The 27,215-nt window shown below is 45.3% G+C and overlaps 2 protein-coding genes across 5 annotated transcripts in view; both read left to right on the top strand.

Annotated features, from left to right (window-relative positions):
* Positions 1-4,972, top strand: part of LOC110538192 (signal transducer and activator of transcription 5B) — a 98,521-nt gene extending 93,549 nt beyond the window's left edge. For all 3 annotated transcript variants that reach the window (XM_090193251.1, XM_036938252.2, XM_036938253.2), the window contains 5 exons: positions 1-141; positions 282-437; positions 644-695; positions 1,145-1,249; positions 3,576-4,972. The exon at positions 1-141 is cut by the window's left edge and continues 2 nt beyond it. In XM_090193251.1, coding sequence (XP_090049377.1) covers positions 1-141; positions 282-437; positions 644-695; positions 1,145-1,249; positions 3,576-3,699 — 578 coding nt within the window. In that variant the 3' untranslated portion in view covers positions 3,700-4,972. The remainder of the gene's footprint in view (positions 142-281; positions 438-643; positions 696-1,144; positions 1,250-3,575) is intronic.
* A 10,867-nt stretch (positions 4,973-15,839) lies between these two features.
* LOC110538191 (inactive phospholipase C-like protein 2) overlaps positions 15,840-27,215 on the top strand; it is a 102,305-nt gene continuing 90,929 nt past the window's right edge. The window contains exon 1 of one of the 2 annotated variants that reach the window (XM_036938251.2): positions 15,840-16,736. In XM_036938251.2, coding sequence (XP_036794146.2) covers positions 16,413-16,736 — 324 coding nt within the window. In that variant the 5' untranslated portion in view covers positions 15,840-16,412. The remainder of the gene's footprint in view (positions 16,737-27,215) is intronic. The other variant, XR_016485240.1, reaches the window with a different exon arrangement.

The raw sequence follows: 27,215 nt of genomic DNA, 5'->3' as shown, positions 1-27,215 counted from the left end.
CGATCCTGGGATTTGTGAACAAGCAGCAGGCCCAGGACATGTTGATGTCCAAACCCAACGGGACCTTCCTGCTCCGCTTCAGCGACTCTGAGATCGGAGGGATCACTATCGCCTGGGTGGCTGAGAATCCCAACAAACCAGGTACTGACAATCAACCAGTCTGGTGATCAATCAATTCATTATTTTGTCAGTTAGTCAATTAGTCAAAAAATTCATCTTTGACGGAGAAGGTCTGTAAAGATAGCCAAGTGGAACTATAACAAGTGTGTCTATGTTTCCAGGGGAGAGGATGGTGTGGAACCTCATGCCCTACACAGCCAAAGACTTCTCCATCCGCTCTCTGGCTGACCGCATCAGTGACCTCAACCACCTCCTGTTCCTCTACCCAGACAGACCCAAGGATGAGGTCTTCTCCAAATACTACACGCCACCCCTGTGTATGTACCTCACCTCTATTCATCTCTATAAAAATAAATGGTGACATATAATTATACTGTAGTGTCTATTCTCTATATCTGTTGCAATTTTGTCAGATAGAGGCTTATAACAGCCACACTGAGGAACCTGTGAATGTGGACCATATCTACAGTCTGAACAAAGCGATTCTCCCTGTCTCTCCTTCCCTTGCCTTTCTCTCTTACAGCCAAAGCAGTGGATGGATACGTGAAACCGCAGATCAAACAAGTGGTACCAGAGTAAGTCTCTCTCTCTCTCTGTGGCGATAGGGCTGATTTAATCACCTAACAATGTGGCCTGAATGCAGATCAACCATTAGGTCTTCACTCCAGATGGAGGAACCAATTAGAGCCCAGCATCCGCAGGCCTGAGGGCGCCTCTGTCCCTCTCATCACTGCACTTAGTAATGTCAGTCTGGGTAATGAGTTAGCAGGGTCCCTATTGTTACCAAGGGTCTGTGGGCCTCTCAGTGGGAGGACTCCAGGGGCTGCTGCCCAGCACCCTGCCTAACCCGATCCTGCTGCTCGAAGGGACTGGTAATTAATGAAGCAGAGGAGGAGCAGGAGGAGGAGGTGGTGGTGAGGGATGTTGATGAAGGTTGCCGTGGTAACCGACAAAGCTGGCGTTCGGAATGACTTTCTCTGACTTGTGCGCGTGTGTCTGTATGTCTGTTTGTCTGGACCTGCAGGTTCACCACGAACAATCCTGACCCAGCAGCAAACCCCACCTACATGGATCACGGAGCCTCCCCTGTTGTCAGTCACCCTCCAAACTACGGCATATACCCGCCTATGTGAGTATAGATTACATATGTATGCGTGCATGTGTGAGTGTGAGGTGTGCGTGTCTGATGGCCTATGTTACTAACTGGTTCCTGTGTTGTGAGGTGTGTGTGTCTGATGGCCTGTGTTACTAACTGGTCCCTGTGTTGTGAGGTGTGTGTCTGATACCCTGTGCTACTAACTGGTTCCTGTGTTGTGGCAGGAGGTGTGTGTCTCTGATACCCTGTGTTACTAACTGGTCCCTGTGTTGTGGCAGGAGGTGTGTGTCTCTGATACCCTGTGTTACTAACTGGTTCCTGTGTTTATTGTGAGGTGTGTGTCTGATACCCTGTGCTACTAACTGGTTCCTGTGTTGTGGCAGGAGGTGTGTCTCTGATACCCTGTGTTATTAACTGGTCCATGTGTTGTGGCAGGAGGTGTGTGTCTCTGATACCCTGTGTTACTAACTGGTTCCTGTGTTGTGGCAGGAGGTGTGTGTCTGATACCCTGTGTTACTAACTGGTTCCTGTGTTGTGGCAGGAGGTGTGTGTCTCTGATACCCTGTGTTACTAACTGGTTCCTGTGTTGTGGCAGGAGGTGTGTCTCTGATACCCTGTGTTACTAACTGGTTCCTGTGTTGTGGCAAGAGGTGTGTCTCTGATACCCTGTGTTACTAACTGGTCCTTGTGTTGTGGCAGGAGGTGTGTGTCTGATACCCTGTGTTACTAACTGGTTCCTGTGTTGTGGCAGGAGGTGTGTGTCTCTGATACCCTGTGTTACTAACTGGTTCCTGTGTGGTGGCAGGAGGTGTGTGTCTGATACCCTGTGTTACTAACTGGTCCCTGTGTTGTGGCAGGAGGTGTGTGTCTGATACCCTGTGTTACTAACTGGTTCCTGTGTTGTGTTGTGAGGTGTGTGTCTGATACCCTGTGTTACTAACTGGTTCCTGTGTTGTGGCAGGAGGTGTGTGTCTGATACCCTGTGTTACTAACTGGTCCCTGTGTTGTGGCAGGAGGTGTGTGTCTCTGATACCCTGTGTTACTAACTGGTTCCTGTGTTGTGAGGTGTGCCTCTGATACCCTGTGTTACTAACTGGTTCCTGTGTTGTGAGGTGTGTGTGTCTGATACCCTGTGTTACTAACTGGTTCCTGTGTTGTGAGGTGTGTGTGTCTGATACCCTGTGTTACTAACTGGTTCCTGTGTTGTGTTGTGAGGTGTGTGTCTGATACCCTGTGTTACTAACTGGTTCCTGTGTTGTGGCAGGAGGTGTGTGTCTGATACCCTGTGTTACTAACTGGTCCCTGTGTTGTGGCAGGAGGTGTGTGTCTCTGATACCCTGTGTTACTAACTGGTTCCTGTGTTGTGAGGTGTGCCTCTGATACCCTGTGTTACTAACTGGTTCCTGTGTTGTGAGGTGTGTGTGTCTGATACCCTGTGTTACTAACTGGTTCCTGTGTTGTGAGGTGTGTGTGTCTGATACCCTGTGTTACTAACTGGTTCCTGTGTTGTGAGGTGTGTGTGTCTGATACCCTGTGTTACTAACTGGTTCCTGTGTTGTGAGGTGTGTGTGTCTGATGGCCTGTGTTACTATCTGGTTCCTGTGTTGTGAGGTGTGTGTCTGATACCCTGTGTTACTAACTGGTCCCTGTGTTGTGGCAGGAGGTGTGTGTCTCTGATACCCTGTGTTACTAACTGGTTCCTGTGTTGTGGCAGGAGGTGTGTGTCTGATACCCTGTGTTACTAACTGGTTCCTTTGTTGTGTTGTGAGTTGTGTCTCTGATACCCTGTGTTACTAACTGGTTCCTGTGTTGTGAGGTGTGTCTCTGATACCCTGTGTTACTAACTGGTTCCTGTGTTGTGAGGTGTGTTGCTGATACCCTGTGTTACTAACTGGTTCCTGTGTTGTGTTGTGAGGTGTGTCTCTGATACCCTGTGTTACTAACTGGTTCCTGTGTTGTGGCAGGAGGTGTGTGTCTCTGATACCCTGTGTTACTAACTGGTTCCTGTGTTGTGAGGTGTGCCTCTGATACCCTGTGTTACTAACTGGTTCCTGTGTTGTGGCAGGAGGTGTGTGTCTCTGATACCCTGTGTTACTAACTGGTTCCTGTGTTGTGAGGTGTGTCTCTGATACCCTGTGTTACTAACTGGTTCCTGTGTTGTGAGGTGTGTCTCTGATGGCCTGTGTTACTAACTGCTTCCTGTGTTGTGTTGTGAGGTGTGTCTCTGATACCCTGTGTTACTAACTGGTTCCTGTGTTGTGAGGTGTGTCTCTGATACCCTGTGTTACTAACTGGTTCCTGTGTTGTGAGGTGTGTGTCTGATACCCTGTGTTACTAACTGGTTCCTGTGTTGTGACAGGAGTGACTCCATGTTAGATGCAGACGGTGACTTTGACCTGGATGACACCATGGACGTGGCGCGACACGTTGAGGAGCTGCTGCGGCGACCGATGGAGAGCCAATGGAGCGGCCAGCAGTCGTGACCCTCAATCTCTGACCTCTGACACCAACAAAAGAACCCCGCACCGTTTGACATTTCTGATGGTTTAATTCCATTCCTTTCCTCCTGTTTTATTTCAGATAGCTATAATGTGAAATGTTAATAATGTTTGTGATTGTTTTTTTCTTTTTTTCTTCTCAGCAAGCGAACTGCATGTCAGTGACCTTTTTTCAGTTTGTCTCGGTGCGTATCTGTAAAACAGACTAGGTAGAAATGCAAAAAAGACGATGTTACAGTATTGTATAAAAAAGAAAAATCATTCAATACACAGTATGTATTTTCATTTGGTCATAATTCTAACACTGATTTTTGAAGAGCAGTCTCCACAACCGGTATGAAGTCATTTAAGCAGTTTGTTTAAATGTTTTTGTTTTTGTTTAGTTATTTTATTATTGTAAATGGTTTATCAACAGAGTTTTTTAATTCAATCCGCCCTCTGCCAAAAAAGAGAAAAACTGAAATGAAGAATTTGTTGTTGTTATTGACAACATCATCGGATTTGTTGCTAAGGGAAGTTTCAATTAGTAGTATAATAATTCTGAATCTTTACACACTAAACTCCAAGCAGAATGGCTCTCATTTCATTCTCAGAGCACACTGAGTATCTATGTCACACACACGCACGCACACAAGGATGCATCACACACACACGCACACACTGTTGTATAACGTACATCAGCTCCAGCTGAAACTTGGGGACTTTGGGCCCCCTCTACACTCACAGGGATATTTCAGTTTCCTGTATTTGCACACAGATGTAATGTAAATACAAGCATGTATCCAGCATGGCCACTCAGGTCTCTGGACAGCCCATAGAGATAGAAAGAGGACTCATCATTAATTTAACCTGTTTTTAACATGGCCATTGCCATTGAGGTCTTCCACCATTTTAAAGTTGTCAACTGGAGGGGGGGGATTCCTATGGTTTGGGAGCAATCAGCCAATGAAGAAAAATAACATGTACTACTTTAGTACCTCAACGGTCCTGCCCATGCTGTCACACAGACACTTTAATGGCACAGATACAAAGATGAGTCCTCTATCTATCTCAACTCCATACCCCTGTAGATGATGTATGTGCCATCAACGTTACCTCTCATTACCTGTCTGTCTGTCTGTCTGTCTGTCTGTCTGTCTGTCTGTCTGTCTGTCCGGTGTTTTAAACAACTAATTTGGTCATGTCTTGTTATTAGTTGTGACGTCTAGTGTTGACAATCTACACTGCTCAAAAAAATAAAGGGAACACTTAAACAACACAATGTAACTCCAAGTCAATCAATCAATTATAGGCAATTAGCAAGTCACCCCCAATAAAGGAGTGGTTCTGCAGGTGACAACCATAGACCATTTCTCAGTTCCTATGCTTCCTGGCTGATGTTTTGGTCACTTTTGAATGCTGGCGGTGCTTTCACTCTAGTGGTAGCAGACGGAGTCTACAACCCACACAAGTGGCTCAGGTAGTGCAGCTCATCCAGGATGGCACATCAATGCGAGCTGTGGCAAGAAGGTTTGCTGTGTCTGTCAGCGTAGTGTCCAGAGCATGGAGACGCTACCAGGAGACAGGCCAGTACATCAGGAAACGTGGAGGAGGCCGTAAGAGGGCAACAACCCAGCAGCAGGACCGCTACCTCCGCCTTTGTGCAAGGAGGAGCACTGCCAGAGCCCTGCAAAATGACCTCCAGCAGGCCACAAATGTGCATGTGTCTGCTCAAATGGTCAGAAACAGACTCCATGAGGGTGGTATGAGGGCCCGACGTCCACAGGTGGGGGTTGTACTTACAGCCCAACACCGTGCAGGACGTTTGGCATTTGCCAGAGAACACCAAGATTGGCAAATTCGCCACTGGCACCCTGTGCTCTTCACAGCTGAAAGCAGGTTCACACTGAGCACAAGTGACAGACGTGACAGAGTCTCGAGACACCGTGGAGAACGTTCTGCTGCCTGCAACATCCTCCAGCATGACCGGTTTGGCGGTGGGTCAGTCATGGTGTGGGGTGGCATTTCTTTGGGGGGCCGCACAGCCCTCCATGTGCTCGCCAGAGGTAGCCTGACTGCCATTAGGTACCGAGATGAGATCCTCAGACCCCTTGTGAGACCATATGCTGGTGCGGTTGGCCCTGGGTTCCTTCTAATGCAAGACCATGCTAGACCTCATGTGGCTGGAGTGTGTCAGCAGTTCCTGCAAGAGGAAGGCATTGATGCTATGGACTGGCCCGCCCGTTCCCCAGACCTGAATCCAATTGAGCACATCTGGAACATCATGTCTCGCTCCATCCACCAACGCCACGTTGCACCACAGACTGTCTAGGAGTTGGCAGATGCTTTAGTCCAGGTCTGGGAGGAGATCCCTCAGGAGACCATCCGCCACCTCATCAGGAGCATGCCCAGGCGTTGTAGGGAGGTCATACAGGCACGTGGAGGCCACACACACTACTGAGCCTCATTTTGACTTGTTTTAAGGACATTACATCAAAGTTGGATCAGCCTGTAGTGTGGTTTTCCACTTTAATTTTGAGTGTGACTCCAAATCCAGACCTCCATGGGTTGATAAATATGATTTCCACTGATAATTTTTGTGTGATTTTGTTGTCAGGACTTTCAACTATGTAAAGAAAAAAGTATTTAATAAGAATATTTCATTCATTCAGATCTAGGATGTGTTATTTTAGTGTTCCCTTTATTTTTTTGAGCAGTGTATTTGGGGAGCTGTTTGGATGTGTGTAGGGGAGCTGAGGTCACTGGGATGTGTGTGGAGGTTGGGGTTTAGTTGGGAGATCTGAAGGAAAGTTCATTGCTAGGACTGAAGAGTCTCTATACGGGGTCCTTATTGGCTTAGTATTGTGCATCTGCTGAAGTACACTAACTACTCCATCCATAAACCTGAGATGACTAGTGGAGATCTAATTCAACTCATTTTACCATGGGGCAGAGATGCATGTTTTGAACATTTCAAGCTAATTCCCTACAATGCTACCAGTTTTGCCATGTGGTGGAGATACATTTTTGCAGTTCTAAAGCAAATTTCCTGTAATTCCACACATTTTGCCATTACTTATGTCATGTTAATGATATCTGAGTGAGTGTGATTAGCTAGACTAACTAGCTGTTAGCGGACATGGCTAATTAAGTGACTGTCAATGACAAAACAGGAGAAAAACTGCTGATGCACAACCACATTTCGAACCTTCACCTTCTAACTTTCAACAGTAAATTTAGACCCCAACTGAGTTTTTTTTTTTACGGCCCGGGCCCTAAGCGACCGCATATATCGCTAATGTCTGGAGCCAGCCGTGATGGTACTCCTGTCTGTCTGCCTCAGTCTGTTTGTTTTCTCTCTCTGTCTATCTCTGTCAGTAAGCCTGTCTCCTGTTTGCTGTTATTACTGGTCACTGTTACTAAGTCTGCATGTGCATGTCTGTCTCTGTGTGATATAACTTAAAACATCAACTGACAACCTGAGGTACAGATATATAGCTATGTGTGCAGACAATATGAGGCGCTTGAACACTTGACTCATCAGTCCTGAGCATGAAGGCCATTGCTACCTTAAAATGTGGGATATTTTGGCACTGGCTCACTCCCTGTCTTTCAGCCGAGATGTTGCAGTGGGTCTGTCTCCATATACTCCCAGCAGAATTAGTCTAGTACACTTTTACACATAGTACACTTTAGCTACCGCAGTTTAATAAAGCATGTAATGATAGATCCACCTGTTGCCGTGGCTACGCTGTTTACCCCCACACTCCCCCCACATACACACACACGCACTTCTGAACCATTGGGCAATATCATGACGACAACAACACCACACAACCCCCACAGTCATATTACACACACATACACACACACACAACCCATCCCCTCTACTCATAAGCTCTGCCCTCTCAGGAATGAAGCCCTATGCTTGGTTGATGTATCATTAAAATGAAAAAAAGACAAATAGAGTCTCTGTCTATTAGTGGAGGCTGGTGGGAGGAGCTATAGGAGGATGGGCTTATTGTAATGGCTGGAATGGAACGGTGTCAAACATGTGGTTTCCATATGTTCGATGTGTTTTGATACAGTTCCATTGATTCCGTTTCAGCCATTACAATGAGCCCATCCTCCTATAGCTCCTCCCACCAGCCTCATCCGCTATCTATATAACGCATATATGAATTTATTTTCTGTACCATAATTCTATTTTATTACAGTATACTGTACGTCTGTGGCACGCCCCTCTGAATGTAATCCCCTTGCATGACCTGAGTAGGTTGTCCGTAGAACATGGCAGCCACTGCAACCTCTTAGGTTCCATCAGAAGTTTCTGAAAAAAGCCATATTGCAAACGGGATTCAGAAGAATGTTGCTTTTGTGTTTGTCCAGCTGACATTATTTAGTCTTTTCCTATCTTTGTTCCTTTCATTTTCCCGGGTCAAAGCAGCTAGTTTTTTTTCTTTGTAGTTCTTGATTTCACTGATGTTTTTTGAAGAGTCAAAGCTACAGAATTCTTGTGCCGTGTCCTTTTTTTGTTGTTACACTATTCTGATCATTTCAAACTTGGATCTTTGCTTCACCTTGGTTAATCTATGTACCCTGGAAGCTGTGTATGAGGCTGTGTTCTGTTCAGTGTTAGTTCCAAGTTTGTTGGGTTTTAGCACTTCGGTTGTGTTCCAAAAAAAAAACTGCAATTGAAGAAAAAAAGTTTTATAAATAATTTCAACAGTAACATGTATAATGGAAAATAAGTTGTGACTGAATAAATGTAATGGTTTATTTGTTCACATTCCAAGTCAGTCTGAACTGCACCTTACCGATACTGTACATGAGATCATTTCAATAGAGTCGATTCAGAATGTAAACTCAAATTCCAATTCTAATTTCTTCTCATTGAGCATTGAGGCATTGAATTTAGTTTACTTTCTGAATTGACTGAATTGAAAAGGAATAGACCCAAACCCTGACTAGCCTTTCAACAGCCTTCTGACTGGGTGTGGGCATCATAGCACCGCTATAACATAGCAGCACTACATGCCTGTTTACACTTGACCTCTAACACATGGATGCAGCAATCTGCTGTTGAGTGACGTGAGCTGTGATCACTGCATGTTATACATTATAATTATCAGATCAGATTGCACTGAAGCACCACCATTCTAACTTCCCACTAAGCCAAACTGCATTTAGACGGGCAAATGTACAAATACTCACTCACTATACGTTTGGTGTACTTGAATGAAGAGACACCAGTAATCACAAGCAAATAAGGGGACTCTATGCAATGCAGCAGTGATGTTGATATTGAACTGCACCTCATTAACCTAACCATTTGCCTTAAAGGTCCAATCAGAAGTTATAACATCCATTTGAACTAAGCCCCTTTCCTCTTCCTATATCTAGGCTTGGATGGACTGACATGTCACTGCTTAGATGCAATCTCTGATCCACTGCACCTCTTCCATTCTCTCTGTCTATATCTCTCTCTCCCTCTAAACGTTCTGTCGCTCCATCTCCCTCCACACTGGTTCATGTGATCGGTTGTCCAGTGGCAACTCACATCTGCCATCTTGTGGCAGGAACACGTATTGTCTCTGAGACACAGTACCGGACTGGTATGTACTGTTCCCTTAATGCCAGAGGGGCTTTTCTCTCCTGTCACTCAGGGCCCAAGGGGACATGGAAAAGTGATTAGACAATTTAATTAACCTAATGCATGAACTGCAATCGACTATGACCCCATTGATTACTATAAAATATATTGTGATTGTCAATCTCCTATGGAACATACAGATCCAAGACCCACTGTTTGCCTTCTCAACAAATAACTCAATCACATTTACTATATTCTAATCTTTTTTTTCTCTTCCATTTTTAAAAACATTAGACATGTCTGGAGGTCAGAGAGCGACTGTTGCTTGGATACGAAACTGCACGTGGTTGCTTGGTTACTGTTCAATATTCACAACAACAGCTTTAAAAGCGTTGGACAGAGAATACAATTCAATGTAACACAGCAGTAAGGCGAAATTGGCAATTGAAAAAAAAATAAAAACATGCAGCATACAGGAGGACACCGCTGTTTTCTTTCAGTTGACAACAGACAATTCTGCAGATAAAACAAACAGAAATATTACCGGAAACATTGACACAATAAAGCAGTACTTCCAGCAAAGGAAATGGTTAGAGTATTTAGGGCATGTGAAAGGGAAAGGGAAAGGAGGATACCTAGTCAGTTGTACAACTGAATGCCTTCAACTGAAATGTATCTTCCACATTTAACCCAACCCCTCTGAATCAGAGGGTGAATGTGTGGGTTGATTACAGTAGAATATTGTATACTGTAGTATAATAAGTTATACTATATAAATATAGTATTTTAAGGTATTCACAGCCATATCTTACTTGACATTGGATTGGATATACTCAAGATAAAAGGCTCTGGGAGAGTTGCAAGTCTGGCACCCACCAGCTGCTATGTATAGCCTCGCTGCACAGGACTGAAATGAACAGCTTTTACAATGGAGCAGACGGGATCCGTCCTCTCGTTCTACCTTGTGACCACTAGAGGTCCTCAGTTCCCAATGTGATTCCTGCACTCTGCAACAACACGGGGAATGGAATGAACATTGAAACGAAGCATAATGCCTGTCAGCAGTATGCATAGGATGCATGTGGGACATGTCACGAGATGAACATGTTGTAACAGGAATAGAAACACCAGGACAGACGTGCTTTTTTTTAAATGAGCCCTTCTGTTAGGTTCATATCATCATCCCAGCTCAATAAAGCTGTCTCTCAGTCTCTCCTACAGGTCAAAAATGTGGATATTTAGCCACGGCCTTGACGTCCTCCCCAGGAAACATCTTTCATCAGATAATTAAGATGCAAAGTGGCACTAATTACCATCGTATTAGTCTATGCATACAAATTAATCTCTGTGTCAACTCCAGTAATTAGGGGCGCCAGTGGAAGGAGGTCCAATCGAGGCACAAGGGGCACAGAAAACCACAGCCCTGCTCTGATTGATAAGTAAAGAGTGTTGACACGGAGGGTGTTTAAGGAACGAGTTTCATTTCATCCCTCCACAGAGGTCATGTGAGTGAGCACAGGAAGTGATGTGTAAGAGAAACAGAAAGTATGGTGGTTATGCTCTGGGAGGAATGCCCTCAGACCCCCTGCTGCGGGGAGTCTCAGCTCACTTCACAAATAAACAAATGACACTTTTGGGGATTATTCAGCCTCGTCCTGTGTCAGAGTTCTCTCTCGTAACAAACACTATTCCCCCTGACAAGACGCGGCATCTTCAACTGATTCTGTTAGGTAGAACTGCTTATCTTATGTAGACAAACCCCTGTAGCTATTATTTTCTATATGTTGTGCATTGGTAAACAAGAATACCCTATCTATTTGTAATCAATAACTTGATTTCCTGTATTGACACATAATCATTCTCACCATGCCTGAATGAGGTAAGAGGGTCGTAACGTCTGTGGTCAAATGTCTTAAATACAAGATATGGCCGGGTCACATAAATACAACAAAAAATGATCTGGCTTCTCCTGGAGAGGGGCTCGAGGGATCAGGGTTGAGGGTGGGGGGATGTATGGATGGCTATCCCTTCATATGTCTGTGGTTCACGTGGGGGCGAAGGGAGGGGAAGGAAGACAGCACAACTCCGGTTCACTTCCTGTCACAGGAAGCTACAAGCAACTTCAATGGAAATCAACCAGGGTGTGATTTAATTGTTAGTGGCATGATAGTCAAATGGAAAGCAACGCTGCAACTGCTTTCCATTTCCTTTTCTGTTGATCTCTCACAGCCTCTCTTGTATTCTCTCTCTCAATCTCTCCAGCTCTCACTAATAATAATTCCATTCTCATCCCCAGTAGAGTAGGACCATCCTCATCTGCTCTCACTTCTTTCTTCCCTAAGTTGGAGGAGTGTTAGCACACCAGTTTGCAGTGATGCAGCATATGATAAGGTCCTTGGTTAATAAGTCCTAGTGTGGCTCCTCCGTGTGGGTCCTGGAGGGGCTCCTGTTTGAGGCGTGGGAGCCAAAGGAATTTGAAGATTAAAGTGAGACAGCCTGGCTGGAAGGCTTGGAGCAGGACTTTTAAAAGCAGGACTTATTCTGAATTATTTCTGAAGATGCATAATACATGAATCAGAGTGAGAGAGAGAGAGAGAGAGAGAGAGAGAGAGAGAGAGAGAGAGAGACAGAGAGACAGAGAGACAGAGAGAGAGAGAGAGCTACCTCACCCCAACCTCTCCCCTTCCTTCTTGACTTATTTTTCTCATCAGTAGTATCCCTCACCTCCATCTCTCCTTCTCACCTTTCCTCGATCTTTCCATCCACCCCATTGTTCTTAATTTTCCTCCCCAATGTGTTCATTCCACCAACATCTCCCTCTCTCTCTCTCTCTTTCTTTCTCGCGCTATCTCTCTCTCTCTCTCTCTCTCTCTCTCTCTCTCTCTCTCTCTCTCTCTCTCTAGCCCAGCATCTGAACTACTGTGTTCTAGAAGAATCAGCTGTGTATAAATAATTCACATTGAGAAGTAGTTTCTGGTCAATGAGTACATAGACTGACCCGCTGGCTGGCTGGCTGACTGGCTGGCTGACTAGCCGGCTGGCTGACTGGTGTAAGACGGATGAGGCAGCTGCAGGATGTATGCTACTGCCCTCATTTAAGTTTACAGAAAGGAAGAAAACATACACACACGCACACACACACACACACACACACACACACACACACACACACAAACATGCACACTCTATCCTAGTTCACACTACTTCAATTCAAAGACACATCAATGTCGTGGAAAACCACAGAGCAGCTGATCTAACCGCTCATCCATACTGCAGGATTCAGATTTGTCTGTTCTGACAAAAAACAAGCCACTTCTGGGTTTGATTATAATGACTTGGTTCGAAAATAATGACCAAACACTCTGAGCATCTCTACCGCAGCAGCACACAATTTCTGTCCTTCCAATTGGCTGTGGTGTGATTTGTCCTTTCAGTGGGTTATAACTGAACTGTATTATCTGAGTGTTTATTGTTCATCATTCCTCAAATCAAATCAAATTTAATTGGTCAGATACACATGGTTAGCAGACGTTAATGCGAGTGCAGCGAAATGCTTGTGCTTCTAGTTCCGACCATGCAGTAATATCTAACAAGTAATCTAACAAATTCACAACAACTGCCTTTTAGACACAAGTGTAAAGGAATGAATAAGAATATGCACATATAAATATATGGTTGAGCGATGGCCGATCGGCATAGGCAGCGTGCAGTAGATGATATAGAGTACAGTATATACATAGGAGATGAGTAATGTAAGGTATGTAAACATTATATAAAGTGGCATTGTTTAAAGTGACTAGTGATACATTTATTACATCCAATTTTAAATTATTGAAGTGGCTAGAGATTTGTGTCAGAATGTTGGCAGCAGCCACTCAATGTTAGTGATGGCTGTTTAACAGTCTGATGGCCTTGAGATAGAATCTATTTTTCAGTCTCTCGGTCCCAGCTTTGATGCACCTGTACTGACCTTGCCTTCTGGATGATAGTGGGGTGAACAGGCAGTGGCTCGGGTGGTTGTTGTCCTTGATGATCATTTTGACCTTCCTGTGACATTGGGTGGTGTAGGTGTCCTGGAGGGCAGGTCGTTTGCCCCCTGTGATACGTATTGCAGACCTCACTACCCTCTGGAGAGCCTTACGGGTTGTGGGCGGAGCAGTTACCAGGCGGTGATACAGCCCGACAGGATGCTCTCGATTGTGCATCTGTAAAAGTTTGTGAGTGTTTTTGGTGACAGGTCAAATTTCTTCTGCCTCCTGAGGTTGAAGAGGCATTGTTGCGCCTTTTTCACCACACTGTCTGTGTGGGTGGACCCTTTCAGTTTGTCCGTGATGTGTACGCCGAGGAACTTAAAACTTTCCACCTTCTCCACTACTGTCCCGTTGATGTGGATAGGGGGTGCTCCCTCTGCTGTTTCCTGAAGTCCACGATCATCTCCTTTGTTTTGTTGACGTTGAGTGTGAGGTTATTTACCTGACGCCACACTCCGAGGGCCGTCACCTCCTCCCTGCAGGCCGTCTCGTCGTTGTTGGTAATCAAGCCTACCACTGTGGTGTCGATGATTGAGTTGGAGGCATGCATGGGCATGCAGTCATGGGTGAACAGGGAGTACAGGAGAGGGCTAAGAATGCACCCTTGTGTGGCCCCAGTGCTGAGGATCAGTAGATGTGGTAGATGTTGTTTCCTACACTCACCACCTGGGGGTGTTCCATCAGAGAGTCCAGGACCCAGTTGCACAGGGCGGGGTCATGACCCAGGGTCTCGAGCTTAATGACGAGTTTGCAACGATAATCAGCTGCCTCCAATTGGGAACCATACTCACACCAACATAGAAATATTAGACTAGAACACCCCCTAGTCAAGCTCTGACCTACTGCACCATAGAGAACCCCAAGGGCTCTCTATGGTCAGGGCGTGACAAAATAAGTTGTTTAGTTTGTCTGGGAGCAAGACATCGGGGTCCGCGACGGGGCTGGTTTTCTTTTGTAGTCCGTGATTGACTGTAGACCCTGCCACATACCTCTCGTATCTGAGCCGTTGAATTGCAACTCTACTTTGTCTCTATACTGACCCTTAGCTTGTTTGATTGCCTCCCTCCCCTGATGGCGAAGATCCCGTTTTTTTCCCAAATGGAAACCTATTCCCTACATAATGCACTACTTTTGACCAGAGCCCTATATGAGTTGTGGTCAAAAGTAGTGCACTTTATAGGGAATAGGGTACCATTTGGGATGAAACCCTGTTAGTGGGTTTGTCCTGCATCATTAGGGGTGAAACACTTTAACCGAATGATGAGTTTCTGTGAAGTCGTGTGATGGGGTTGAAGTAGATCGATAAAGATGTTTTGTGGAATTCATCAGCGATTTGGACAGAGATAATTGTCCCCCTTGTTTCCCAGATTTGTCAAATGACGATAGTGAAAGTGATTTAGCTCATTTGTGGTCAGAATTGATTACAGAATCATTACAGATATTGTGGGTTTCTATCTGCAGCACTTGAATTCTGAACTGTGGCACAGGGATTGGTTGTGTACCACTTGTTCTACAGTATGAATATATACAGCAAGGATAGGTCTGTTCTGAGTCCTGTGCTTTTCATTCTCACCAATCAATAATGTGGAGGTGCCTGGTGTGGTGTTTATGTGAGTGAAAGCCATGTGACATTCTATGTGGATTAGTGTTGGGGGTAATGCTGATGATATGCCACTCCCTCTCTGATTGGGACTGAAGCCTGGCCTGAAAATAATTGTAGCCTCGTTAAGAGACTGCATGTAATATTTGGTTCTGGGTTCTGAGATTAAGTTGAGAACGCCCATAGGGATATATAATATGAGGATCATCAGCATCAATCGAGATTTTTGCCCTTGCCACCAGAAAGGGCAATTTGTACTTAATGCAACTTAGGTGGCTTTCTGAATTAATTATTTAACTAGGCAAGTCAGTTACGAACAAATTCTTATTTACAATGACGGCCTACCCCGGCCAAACACGGACGACGCTGGGCCAATTGTACGCCGCCCTATGGGACTCCCAATCACAGCCAATTGTGATACAGCCTGGATTTGAACCAGGATGTCTGTAGTGATGCCTATAGCACTGAGATGCAGTGCCCTAGACTGCTGCACCACTCTGGAATAACCAGTCTCCCTGATTGAAGGTTTGTCTGTGATAACAAATATAACAAATAAAAGCCTTAGGCAATAGCCTAATGATAAGACATATTTCATGCAAATACACTCAAATTCCCCTGATACTCAGAGGAGGCTGGTGGGAGGAGCTATAGGAGGATGTGCTCAATGTAATGCCTGGAATGGAATAAAGGGAATGGTATACAAACAAATCAAACATTCCAGCCATTACAATGAGCCTGTCCTCCTATGGATCCTCCCACCAGCCTCCTCTGCTATTAATACGTTAATGTGTTTTAGCCTGGAAATGGCTTAGGCTACAAGTTGTGGTATGAATGAACATGAATCATTTCAGTGTGAGGAACATGAATAATTTAAGTGTGCGTGTACGCGTGCGTGTGCGTGTGCGTGTGTGTGTGTGTGTGTGTGTGTGTGTGTGTGTGTGTGTGTGTGTGTGTGTGTGTGTGTGTGTGTGTGTGAATGAGCGCACAAGGACATGGATCTTGTAGGGAGGGGACAAGCGAGCAACTCACATAACAGCGCATTGTATATAGCTGCATCCCGCGGATGCACGTGGGGAAGCTTCTGATGTATCATCTATAAGAGCGGATAGGAGAGTAGGGACCAGGCGAATAGAACGGTAGGACGGTCTTCTGCATGCAGCCTCGGCGCAAACAAGAAGCTTGGGGAAAAACGAAAGCGCGTGTAAACGCAAATTAACGCCTTTTTATTAGCCGGAACTGTTTCTGGGGGGACTCCTTATGAATCCATGCAGTTAGCTAATTACACCAGATCACATACGGAGCACCATCTGTTCATTTTCGAGCGACAAGAGTTTGTTCAGCCAGACGCTGACGGTTCAATCAGTCTATCCTAGATTCAGTGGACTGCGCTTCGTCTGTGGACTGATGATCTTATGTGGTCTACACAGCCGTGGACTCATGTTTTGAAACAATGGGTCAATGCACTATTTTGAATGTGTTTCTCTAACGTCCGTGGATGATGGCAGGGGTACACGCTTCCGAGTCTGTGTCGGGACATTTGCTAAATCCTATCATTGCAGCCTCTCCGGCACAGGACGCGACACAAATAGCGGGGTTGAACAACAATGACGCCACCGTGCTGCCTCCGACTGGCACCCGGGCATACCTGGACATTTCGGCGGCTGCCTTTGCCCACGGGCACCCGGTCTATGGGGCAGAGGGAGTTTACACCAACGGAAGGTACATGGACCACGGGAGTCCTTGGACTGGCAGCAGCAGCCGTGACAATTCAGCCGAAAGGAGTCATGGAGGCGTGAACACACCTTGCGGCATTATGAAGGTTGGTTTGTTTTCATAAAGCCCACATGATCATGTCACGTCAATCATAGGAAGCTTTTAAAGGTTGCGTTAATGAGGGGAATCATCTCACAGCCCAGGCAAAACCACATGAAGCCTTCAGGTAGCCAGTGGCTAGCCCTCATTGTGATTCATTCTATTGTGATGGACCCAGGGTTAGATTAACTGTTTGTTAGTGACAAAGCTGTAATAATAATAATAATAATAATAATAATAATAATGATAATAAAGGATGCTGAGTTGTTACTGTGTAACAAACTGATGGTCTAGTGCCGGGTAAACATTTTGCTGAGGGAAATATTGTGATGTGGTCTGTCACTCGCGGTTAGGCTGCAAGTCCCCGAGACAGTTACAATGTTACAAAGAAGGTAGGACTAACTGATCCAACGCTCTGAAGTTTGCGCGATGGCCTTCTGCGCTGATGGTGTGGGAAGCTGCTGCCGCGTCTGCCGTCGCTGCAAGTTTAGGTCACCAAAGGTGAAATTAGATGCATGCTTTAGCTGCGCTCATAGCAGATGACAACCTTTAACAGTTATGACGTTCCCTCCCTGGATAGTACAACATGCCTCTTTCGTCGAACTACGCTACTGTTCCAATAGACTTGTAAATATAGTACTATGTCAAATCAAAACTGGCAATGCTGTTTACATCGTACTCAATAATTGTTTGTTGAACGTCAAGATGAGGCCTAGACACAAAGTCTTGGCTCCTCCAGGGGAATTCAAACATAAATGATAGGCCTACATATTACGGAGAACATGTCTGCTTTTAGTCACTATTTCCCCGAAGTCTCATGTCTCCTACTCCAGGGTGTCTTCAGTCAGATGGTGTAGCATGACAGAGACAGACAGACTGGGGGTGGGGCTTGTGGAGAAGCTCTGTGGAGAAGCTCTGTGGAGGTGGGAGTTTTTGGAGAGAGAGTGGCATTCTGTCATTACAAGACAGTTTTGCTTAGCAACTGGTATAAATCCATGAAGCTATCTATTTCCCCTGTTATTGAATTCCCCGTGGATGTGTGGGTGAACAAATCTCAACACTGCCTGCTCTCTGGTTTGGTGTGCTTCTCTGAGGTGTAGGGGAATCCTTGAGAAGATGAACAAGTCCCTGACTGTTGCTTCTCTTCACCCCAGGGTGTTTTGCCCCATTGATGAAACGCAAGGCTCTTCTTCCAGGACATTCCATGGAATAGTATAATACGAGGCTGAGGCCTAAATCCCTCCACTCCGAACTTCCCTCCAAAAGAACTGGAGCCATCTACTGACGTTCATGAGTTCAAACTTCATAACAGAAATATGGCAAGAATGCAGAGCGGATCATGTTGTCAACATGCTCTAGGTCTTAAATCCTCTAAAGCTTATTCTCCGAATGTACTGTCCTGTTCATATGGTGTTGTATTGTTATACTTATAAGGAGTTGTTGCAGTATTTCTTGTGGTGCACATAGTGATAAACATGTTTAGAGGTTTTCTTCTGTAAGTCAGCTCAGCTGTGTGGCAACTTTGATCTCTCTCCAACTGTTGCTATCGGAAGGACCAGGATGTACCATCAAAGATGCTGGACAAATAGAACCAGTAAAGGAGACTCATTCCTTCGCTAGAGCAATGCATCTATAATGTAGAGACTGCCTCGCCCCAGTCAGATTAGAGTTAATTGTCCGTGTGGCTTATGTGATTCCCGTTGAGGAAAGTTCACCACTGGATTTAGGGTCAACACTTTGAATGCCAGGCGTGAAATGCCAGATGACAGACAACTCACCATAGGTTCTAAGTGTGTGACTCTGTCAGGCTTGCCTGTGATAACCCAATTAGATAACCGTGTCCTCTTTTAGCAGCGCATCAGAGCATCACTGTCGTTTCCTGTTCTCATTCCAATATGGATGTGTTGGTCCTAGAGCACACTGACGTCCGCTTTTATTCCTGTATGTCTCCTGAAGGCCTACTCGTATCCCTGGGTGTAAAATAGTCTATCCAAAGGGCTAGTGTTCTGGAACCGCTATCACAGAACAGTTAGGGTCAGCGGTTCTTTTAGATAGACTCTGCTGCGAATGCAGCCAAGAAGGCATGTTTATTCATAGAATCAGAGAGGAACGTCGCAACACATTGAACTTCGTCGTCAGTCACAACATGGGGAACACACAGATAGAGGGTGGCATGATGGGAATCTGGGTCAGCTCTCCTGTAGTAGAGCTTGGCGATATGGACCAAAAAAATCCACATTGTGATAAATTGCCTGAATTGATGCGATGATGATAAATAGAAGGATAGTTTATAACATTAATGTGCAACAAGTTTTTTAAACGTTTCCTTTAAACTACTAACGTACTACGAGTCTGATGGTTGTAGCCATCAACTGTCCCATTAACAATCACCCACATTAACACACTTACTTCATGTCAAACTTCACGTTTCTCTAGTACAGGCTACGTATCATAATGAACGATATCAGGATAAATGATCGGTATGGTCAATCATTTTTGGTTTATTGTCCCAGCTCTATCCTGTAGTGTGTTGTGGTGCTAGTGTAGTTAATGTGTAGTGTGTTGTGGTGCTAGTGTAGTTCATGTGTAGTGTGTTGTGGTGCTAGTGTAGTTCATGTGTAGTGTGTTGTGGTGCTAGTGTAGTTCTTGTGTAGTGTGTTGTGGTGCTAGTGTAGTTCATGTGTATTGTGTTGTGGTGCTAGTGTAGTTCATGTGTAGTGTGTTGTGGTGCTAGTGTAGTTCATGTGTAGTGTGTTGTGGTGCTAGTCTAGTTCATGTGTAGTGTGTTGTGGTGCTAGTGTAGTTCTTGTGTAGTGTGTTGTGGTGCTAGTGTAGTTCATGTGTATTGTGTTGTGGTGCTAGTGTAGTTAATGTGTAGTGTGTTGTGGTGCTAGTGTAGTTCATGTGTAGTGTGTTGTGGTGCTAGTGTAGTTCATGTGTAGTGTGTTGTGGTGCTAGTGTAGTTCATGTGTAGTGTGTTGTGGTGCTAGTGTAGTTCTTGTGTAGTGTGTTGTGGTGCTAGTGTAGTTCATGTGTATTGTGTTGTGGTGCTAGTGTAGTTCATGTGTAGTGTGTTGTGGTGCTAGTGTAGTTCATGTGTAGTGTGTTGTGGTGCTAGTGTAGTTCATGTGTAGTGTGTTGTGGTGCTAGTGTAGTTCTTGTGTAGTGTGTTGTGGTGCTAGTGTAGTTCATGTGTAGTGTGTTGTGGTGCTAGTGTAGTTCTTGTGTAGTGTGTTGTGGTGCTAGTGTAGTTCATGTGTAGTGTGTTGTGGTGCTAGTGTAGTTCTTGTGTAGTGCTGCTGGAGCTTCAGTTCCCCACATACACACATTTCATCAGCCTGAAACATGAGCTGAGGGGTCTGAGCGGACAAAAGGGGGGAGTGGGGTATAGAGGCAAATGAGCAATTACAGCAGAACCCATCCGTGTGTATATTGTTGAACCAGCCAAATCGTGCAAGGCTGTCACCCCCTTGGAGTGGTGAGTGACTGTCCCATGGGTGGAGGGAAGGGAGGGCTTCTAAAGTGGTTGGAGAGGACGGGGACAGGTTGACGGGGTCTGTTCCAGTCTGTTTCTTTTTTAAGCAGGGCTGTGGACAGCTGCAGGCTCCTGCCCTGCCTGCCTCACTTTAGCTGACTGTTGGGAAGACGCCCGTCTGCCTGCCAGCACAGACCAAGAGAGGGATAGGAAGGATCTTCCCCCAGCACTGTTGTGACCAAAATTAGTTTCTTTATCTCTCCCCTCTCCCTCCCTCTATTGCACGCTCTGAGGGGTTTTTGACCCCTGGAGCAAATAAAAGGTCAGTCTTATTCAGAGCGGTTACTAGAAAGAATGAACATTGTCAGCATGACAAAGCAGAGCAAAAACATGACGGAATAAAATAATAACAGATGTTGTACACAGAACCTTCACCACGGGGCTTTGTGGTCACAGAGCTAGCTGTTGGGACCTACCATATAGCCCAACTGCATGCCACCACACCTCTCCCCTCCCTCTCTTCACCAACTCCTCACCCCAGTCCCCAGTCATGTCACTGAGGGGCAGGACATCAGCTCGTTCCTGTCATTTATTAAACCCCTTTCCACTTTATTAACCCAGTGTGTCCTACTTCTGGTTGGCTAAAAGTCTGGCTAACAGTAATTCAGATTGCTATCCTGTACCAGTCCTGGTCACATGGCTCTATAATACATTAGTCAAGCACTCAGAGAGTGTGAGAGTGATATTAGTTCTCTATGTGACTCCCTCTCTCTCTCTCTCTCTCTCTGTCTCTCTCTCTCCCTCTCTCTCTCTCTCTATCTCTCTCTTTGATAGACAGAGATATGTGTCTGTTATAGAGATAGAGAGGGGATATTTTTGAAATAGATGGCGACGGTCTACAATGATGTTTTAAAGAATGTTTTGGATCGGCGGTATCTGAGGAACTCTGATTTGAGTGCAGCAGTCTTACTTACTCCTTTAAATCTAGGTCATATCTAAATCCAGCTCCAGTCGCATTCAAGGAAAGAGATGATTCTCGGTAATACATGTAGAAAGGAATCTCATTCTCAATCGAGCATAGACTCTGAGGTGCGTCTGTCAAACCATTCCCCCTGTTCTGGTGGTGTGGTGGGGGAAATTCCGTTCTAGAGCTTTACCCAATAACCACTCCTTGGCTTTGGATGAAACCCCACCCCCCTCCAGTCATTAAATACATAAAGCCCTTAGAAGTTTACCCAGATGTCTCATAGTCTTTATCTGATAGTTCGGCAGTGCCAGAAATTCCCACGAGCCCCTGATTGATCCCTTTCCCGCCAATGCTGCCCTGGGCAAACACAGAATTCTATCCCCCAACGTTGAATTCTGGGATTTTCTTCAGCCACACCAGGATCAGAGAAGCACCAAACTCAGTCAGATCCTTCTTAAATAACACTGATTACATGCTGATGGATCCCATCGGTACCGCTTGGCGTGCGGTAGCAGAGAGAGCAGTCTATGACTTGGGTGGCTGGAGTCTTTAACAATTTCTAGAGCCTTCCTCTGACACCGCCTGGTATAGAGGTCCTGGATGGTAGGGAGCTCAGCCCCAGTGATGTACTGGGCCGTACGCATTACCCTATGTAGCGCCTTGCGGTTGGATGCCAAGCAGATGCCATACCAAGCGGTGTTGCAGCCAGTCAAGATGCTCTTAATGATTATGAATATTAAAGAACACAGTTAATGTCTCCTCATCTCAATCACTATGATAGACCACCCAGAGACATCATGGAGATTAAGTTGTCGTAGTCTCACTCTGGACAGAGGACTATGAGTTGAAGGGGAGGCAAAGGATGAGGAAGAGGAGTAGGGAGGTAGATGACGATGGATTTGGATCATGGCAGATGGATAAGCATGCTCAGTCTTCTGCGACTCTCTTGGCTGTTGATCTCAAAGCAGCCATCTGTGAAACGCACACATTTCAAACACTTTATTTGGATCCAAAATGAAGCATTGACATGGGAAGGTCGCACATATTGCACAAGTCATGCATGTGCACAGGCAGACCTAATCCCAATCCTCCTCTCATCCCAAGTTCAAACCATCAACACTAACATCAGGAGACCGAAAGCTCTTGGACATCAAGTTTGATTTTTGGAGGTAAAATGTTACGATAAATGAAAAGTAAATAGCGTGTACTCTTTGTTCAAAGTCCGTAATGCTTGGGTCCATTTTGTGGATCATGAGCACAAATACTAGCAAATGCCCATCCTCCTATCCCAGTTGAAAGCACCGTTTGAACAGTGAACAGATTTCTCGTACTGGCATTTTCTCAAGCAGCTCTTTTCTTGCCAAATCCTTTGAAGACAGATGCCTCATAATATCCAATGTGAGGGTTTCTCGAATATTTGAGTGCCTCACAAATAAACTAATCTTAGCCGCTCAAACACTCAGGAGCATTTGGTCTCTTTGTCTGTCCCATATGGGCAGTGAAGCGTCACGCTAAAGATCCCTGTTTGGTCCTAAACTATTTACTGTGGCACCTGGCCAGGGCTTCAGAGCAGAACTCTTGTAACAGTACTGAGAGAAGAGTGACTAGTAGAACCATGCTCTTGTTTCATGGGGGGGGGGGGGGGGCTCTCCTGAATTGTTATTACATATCTTTCCTTTATCTTTTTCGCTTGGGGATAATGACTTGTGCTAAGTGAACAGGAACCTCAATCAGCCGTGTGTGAAATTGGGGCCCAGATAAAGAAGAGCTTTTTGAACTGATTTGTTTGGACACTGGGGTGTGTGGGTAGACGCCTCATTTGAATGTGCCTTACAAAGCAACAGTGATGATGCTGAGAGACAGAGGCAGTGGTAGAGTCCTCTGACATCAGAAGAGCAGCGAGGATAACATTGGATTCTGGAAAAAGTCTGATCAAAATGTCTGTTAACGTCTCTGAAATGAGGTTCTCAATTTGAATAAAAACGTGGCTGTTTGATATGAGAAGTGAAGCGGTATGGGGTTTTAGAGTTGTTCAAAGGGTGATCTACCGATCTGAGGGTTAATTGCTGCACTCGGGCCATTTGAAATGGAGAAGTAACGATGAATAGTATACTGACATTATCCTCTCAATATTTCCCAGGGTCCTTTGGGTCACTATGGCGCTGGTGTGATGAATGAATGTGGCGGTATCGCTGCAGCAACAGCCACTCCGACAGTCTCTTGTCATCTGACATGTCGTTTGGTGGCCTTTCAGATCTCACTTCCCCTCTCTGACTGAAGTGACTTCCTTTGATTGGATGTCTAGCTCTTCTTTTTGATCTGAGTTTTGACTGAAGGAAAGACATGGAAAATAGAGAGAATAAAAAATATGTCACAAAAAGGATATGGTGGTCGATATGTTGAAACCAAATGTCTTTTCATTGTCATTTTAAAACATGAAATATCTATTAGAGGTCGACCGATTATGATTTTTCAATACCGATACCGATTATTGGAGGACGAAAAAAAGGCCGATACCGATTAATCAGCCGATTTTTTACAAATGTATTTGTAATAATGACAATTACAACAATACTGAATGAACACTTATTTTAACTTAATATAATACATAAATAAAATCAATTTAGTCTCAAATAAATAAGGAAACATGTTCTATTTGGTTTAAATAATGCAAAAACAAAGTGTTGGAGAAGAAAGTAAAAGTGAAATATGTGCTATGTAAGAAAGCTAACGTTACAGTTCCTTGGTCAGAACATGAGAACATATGAAAGCTGGTGGTTCCTTTTAACATAGGTCTTCAATATTCCCAGGTAAGAAGTTTTAGATTGTAGTTATTATAGGAATTATAGGACTATTTCTCTCTATAGCATTTGTATTTCATATACCTTTGACTATTGGATGTTCTTATATGCACTTTAGTATTGCCAGTAACAGTATAGCTTCCGTCCCTCTCCTCGCCCCTACCTGGGCTCGAACCAGGAACACATCGACAACAGCCACCCTCAAAGCAACGTTACCCATGCGGAGCAAGGGGAGTACCTACTCCAAGTCTCAGAGCGAGTGACGTTTGAAACGCTATTAGCGCGCACCCCGCTAACTAGCTAGCCATTTCACATCAGTTACACCAGCCTAATCTCGGGAGTTGATGGGCTTGAAGTCATAAACAGCGCAATGCTTGAAGCATTGAAGAGCTGCTGGCAAACGCAGGAAAGTGCTGTTTGAATGAATGCTTATGAGCCTGCTGCTGCCTACCACCGCTCAGTCAGACTGCTCTATCAAATCATAGACTTAATTATAACATAATAACACACAGAAATACGAGCCTTTGGTCATTAATATGGTTGAATCCGGAAATGATCATCTCGGAATCAAGACGTTTATTCTTTCAGTGAAATACTGTTCTGTATTTTATCTTGTGGCATCCATAAGTGTAAATATTCCCCGTTACATTACACAACCTTCAATGTTATGTCATAATTACGTAAAATTCTGGTAAGTTAGGCGTCCCAAACTGTTGCATATATGCGTGCAATGAACGCAAGAGAAGTGACACAATTTCACCTGGTTAATATTGCCTGCTAACCTGGATTTCTTTTAGCTAAATATGCAGGTTTAAAAATGTATACTTCTGTGTATTGATTTTAAGAAAGGCATTGATGTTCATGGTTAGGTACACATTGGAGCATGGACAGTCCTTTTTCGCGAATACGCACCGCATCAATTATATGCAACGCAGGACACGCTAGATAAACTAGTAATATCATCAACCATGTGTAGTTAACTAGTGATTATGATTGATTGATTGTTTTTTATAAGATAAGTTTAATGCTAGCTAGCAACTTACCTTGACTGACTGCATCCGCGTAACAGGCTGTGTCCTTGTGGAGTGCAATGAGAGGCAGGTGGTTATAGCGTTGGACTATTTAACTGTAAGGTTGCAAGATTGAATCCCCGAGCTGACAAGGTAAAAATCTGTCGTTCTGCCCCTGAACAAGGCAGTTAACCCACCGTTCCTAGGCCATCATTGTAAATAAGAATGTGTTATTTACTGACTTGCTTAGTTAAAGATTTTTCTCTCACCCCTCACCCAAACTGGCACCTTAAGTATCCAATCCCCCAGTAAAATGCCAATGGAGGAGGCCTGAAACCCTAAAACTCCATCTTCAGTCTAATCCCACTAACCAGATTTAGGGAACGGAAAATTAAACACTTTCTGTTCCAGGGTTTTTATTATTTCCCCCTTAATTTAAGTGGTAGAAATGAGAGAATAACAGGTAAAAACCACAGTGATTCCTCCTGTATTATCTGATCTGTTTGATTGGGCCAGCAGTGGACAATGTCTACACGTCCACACCACTGCATTCGTATCTCCCTCGTTACTTCCTCTCTACTCCTCCCCAGGGGTTTTTGTTGTTACTAGTACACTGAACAAACCAGCTCTGCACTTCCTTCAGGCAGAGGGGAGAAGGATAGGGGAAAGGATAGGGGGAAGGGGGGAAGGATAGGGGAAAGGGGGATAAGGATAGGGGAAAGGATAGGGGGAAGGGGGAAGGATAGGGGAAAGGGGGAGAAGGACAGGGGAAAGGACAGGGGGAAGGGGGAGAAGGATAGGGGGAAGGGGGAGAAGGATAGGGGAAAGGATAGGGGGAAGGGGGAGAAGGATAGGGGAAAGGATAGGGGGAAGGGGGAGAAGGATAGGGGAAGGGGGGAAGGATAGGGGGAAGGGGAGAAGGATAGGGTGAAGGGGGAGAAGGATAGGGGGAAGGTGGAGATGGATCGGGGAAAGGATAGGGGGAAGGGGGAGAAGGATAGGGGGAAGGGGAGAATGATAGGGGGAAGGGGGAGAAGGATATGGGAAAGGATAGGGGGAAGGGGGAGAAGGATAGGGGAAAGGATAGGGGGAAGGGGGAGAAGGATAGGGGAAAGGATAGGGGGAAGGGGGAGAAGGATAGGGGAAGGGGGGAAGGATAGGGGGAAGGGGAGAAGGATAGGGTGAAGGGGGAGAAGGATAGGGGGAAGGTGGAGATGGATCGGGGAAAGGATAGGGGGAAGGGGGAGAAGGATAGGGGGAAGGGGAGAAGGATAGGGGGAAGGGGGAGAAGGATATGGGAAAGGATAGGGGGAAGGGGGAGAAGGATAGGGGAAAGGATAGGGGGAAGGGGGAGAAGGATAGGGGGAAGGGGGAGAAGGATAGGGGGAAGGGGGAGAAGGATATGGGAAAGGATAGGGGGAAGGGGGAGAAGGATAGGGGGAAGGGGGAGAAGGATAGGGGGAAGGGGGAGAAGGATTGGGGAAAGGATAGTGGGAAGGGGGAGAAGGATAGGGGAAGGGGGAGAAGGATAGGGGGAAGGGGGGAAGGATAGGGGAAGGGGGAGAAGATAGAGGGGAGAGAATGGGAGTATTGAATTTCACCCTGTCACTCCGCAACAGGAAGTGAGCTCAGCATCAGCTTTTAAATTGTGGTTAGTCACGGTACAGCACACATTGGCTAGTCGAGTGTTATTAGCGCTAACCACCAAAACAAAGGAAAATTACCTCAGCAGTCAGCAATGTGGGCCAGATATATTCTTGAACTCTGCTATACTACAAACATACTGTAGTAGTCTGAGACATACTGAAAGCCAATCATAATTGAGAGGTAAATCCTTCACAACTACAATGAGCTAAAAAAAAAACGTAATAATAGAACGCCTTAACTGACCATAACAGGAAGTAGGAAGTGAGGTCGCTGACCTTGGTCCCTCTTGACCCTGTGGTTGAGTTTCCGTGTGGCGAGCCAGGAGTCAGAGGATGATAAGCAGTGAGGGAGGGAGCTGAGTGTTAGAGGGTAGAGAGGTCTGTACCTCTACCTCTACCCAGCCCTCTACCTAGTTTTCCAGCGACAGGGGAATTCTGATGGGCCCACAGCCCAGCCTGCCTAGTTCACAGAGTGGCAATTATAGTGCTCTCGTGCCCTGACACTGTCAGAGAGGACACTGCTCTAGTCAAGCGTAATAAACGTGTGTGTGTGTGTGTGTGTGTGTGTGTGTGTGTGTGTGTGTCTG

This window comes from Oncorhynchus mykiss, chromosome 12, assembly GCF_057628025.1.
Source record: "Oncorhynchus mykiss isolate SJ-2025 chromosome 12, ASM5762802v1, whole genome shotgun sequence".
Classification (NCBI taxonomy): domain Eukaryota; kingdom Metazoa; phylum Chordata; class Actinopteri; order Salmoniformes; family Salmonidae; genus Oncorhynchus; species Oncorhynchus mykiss.
This window is presented reverse-complemented; position numbering and strand designations above follow the sequence as displayed.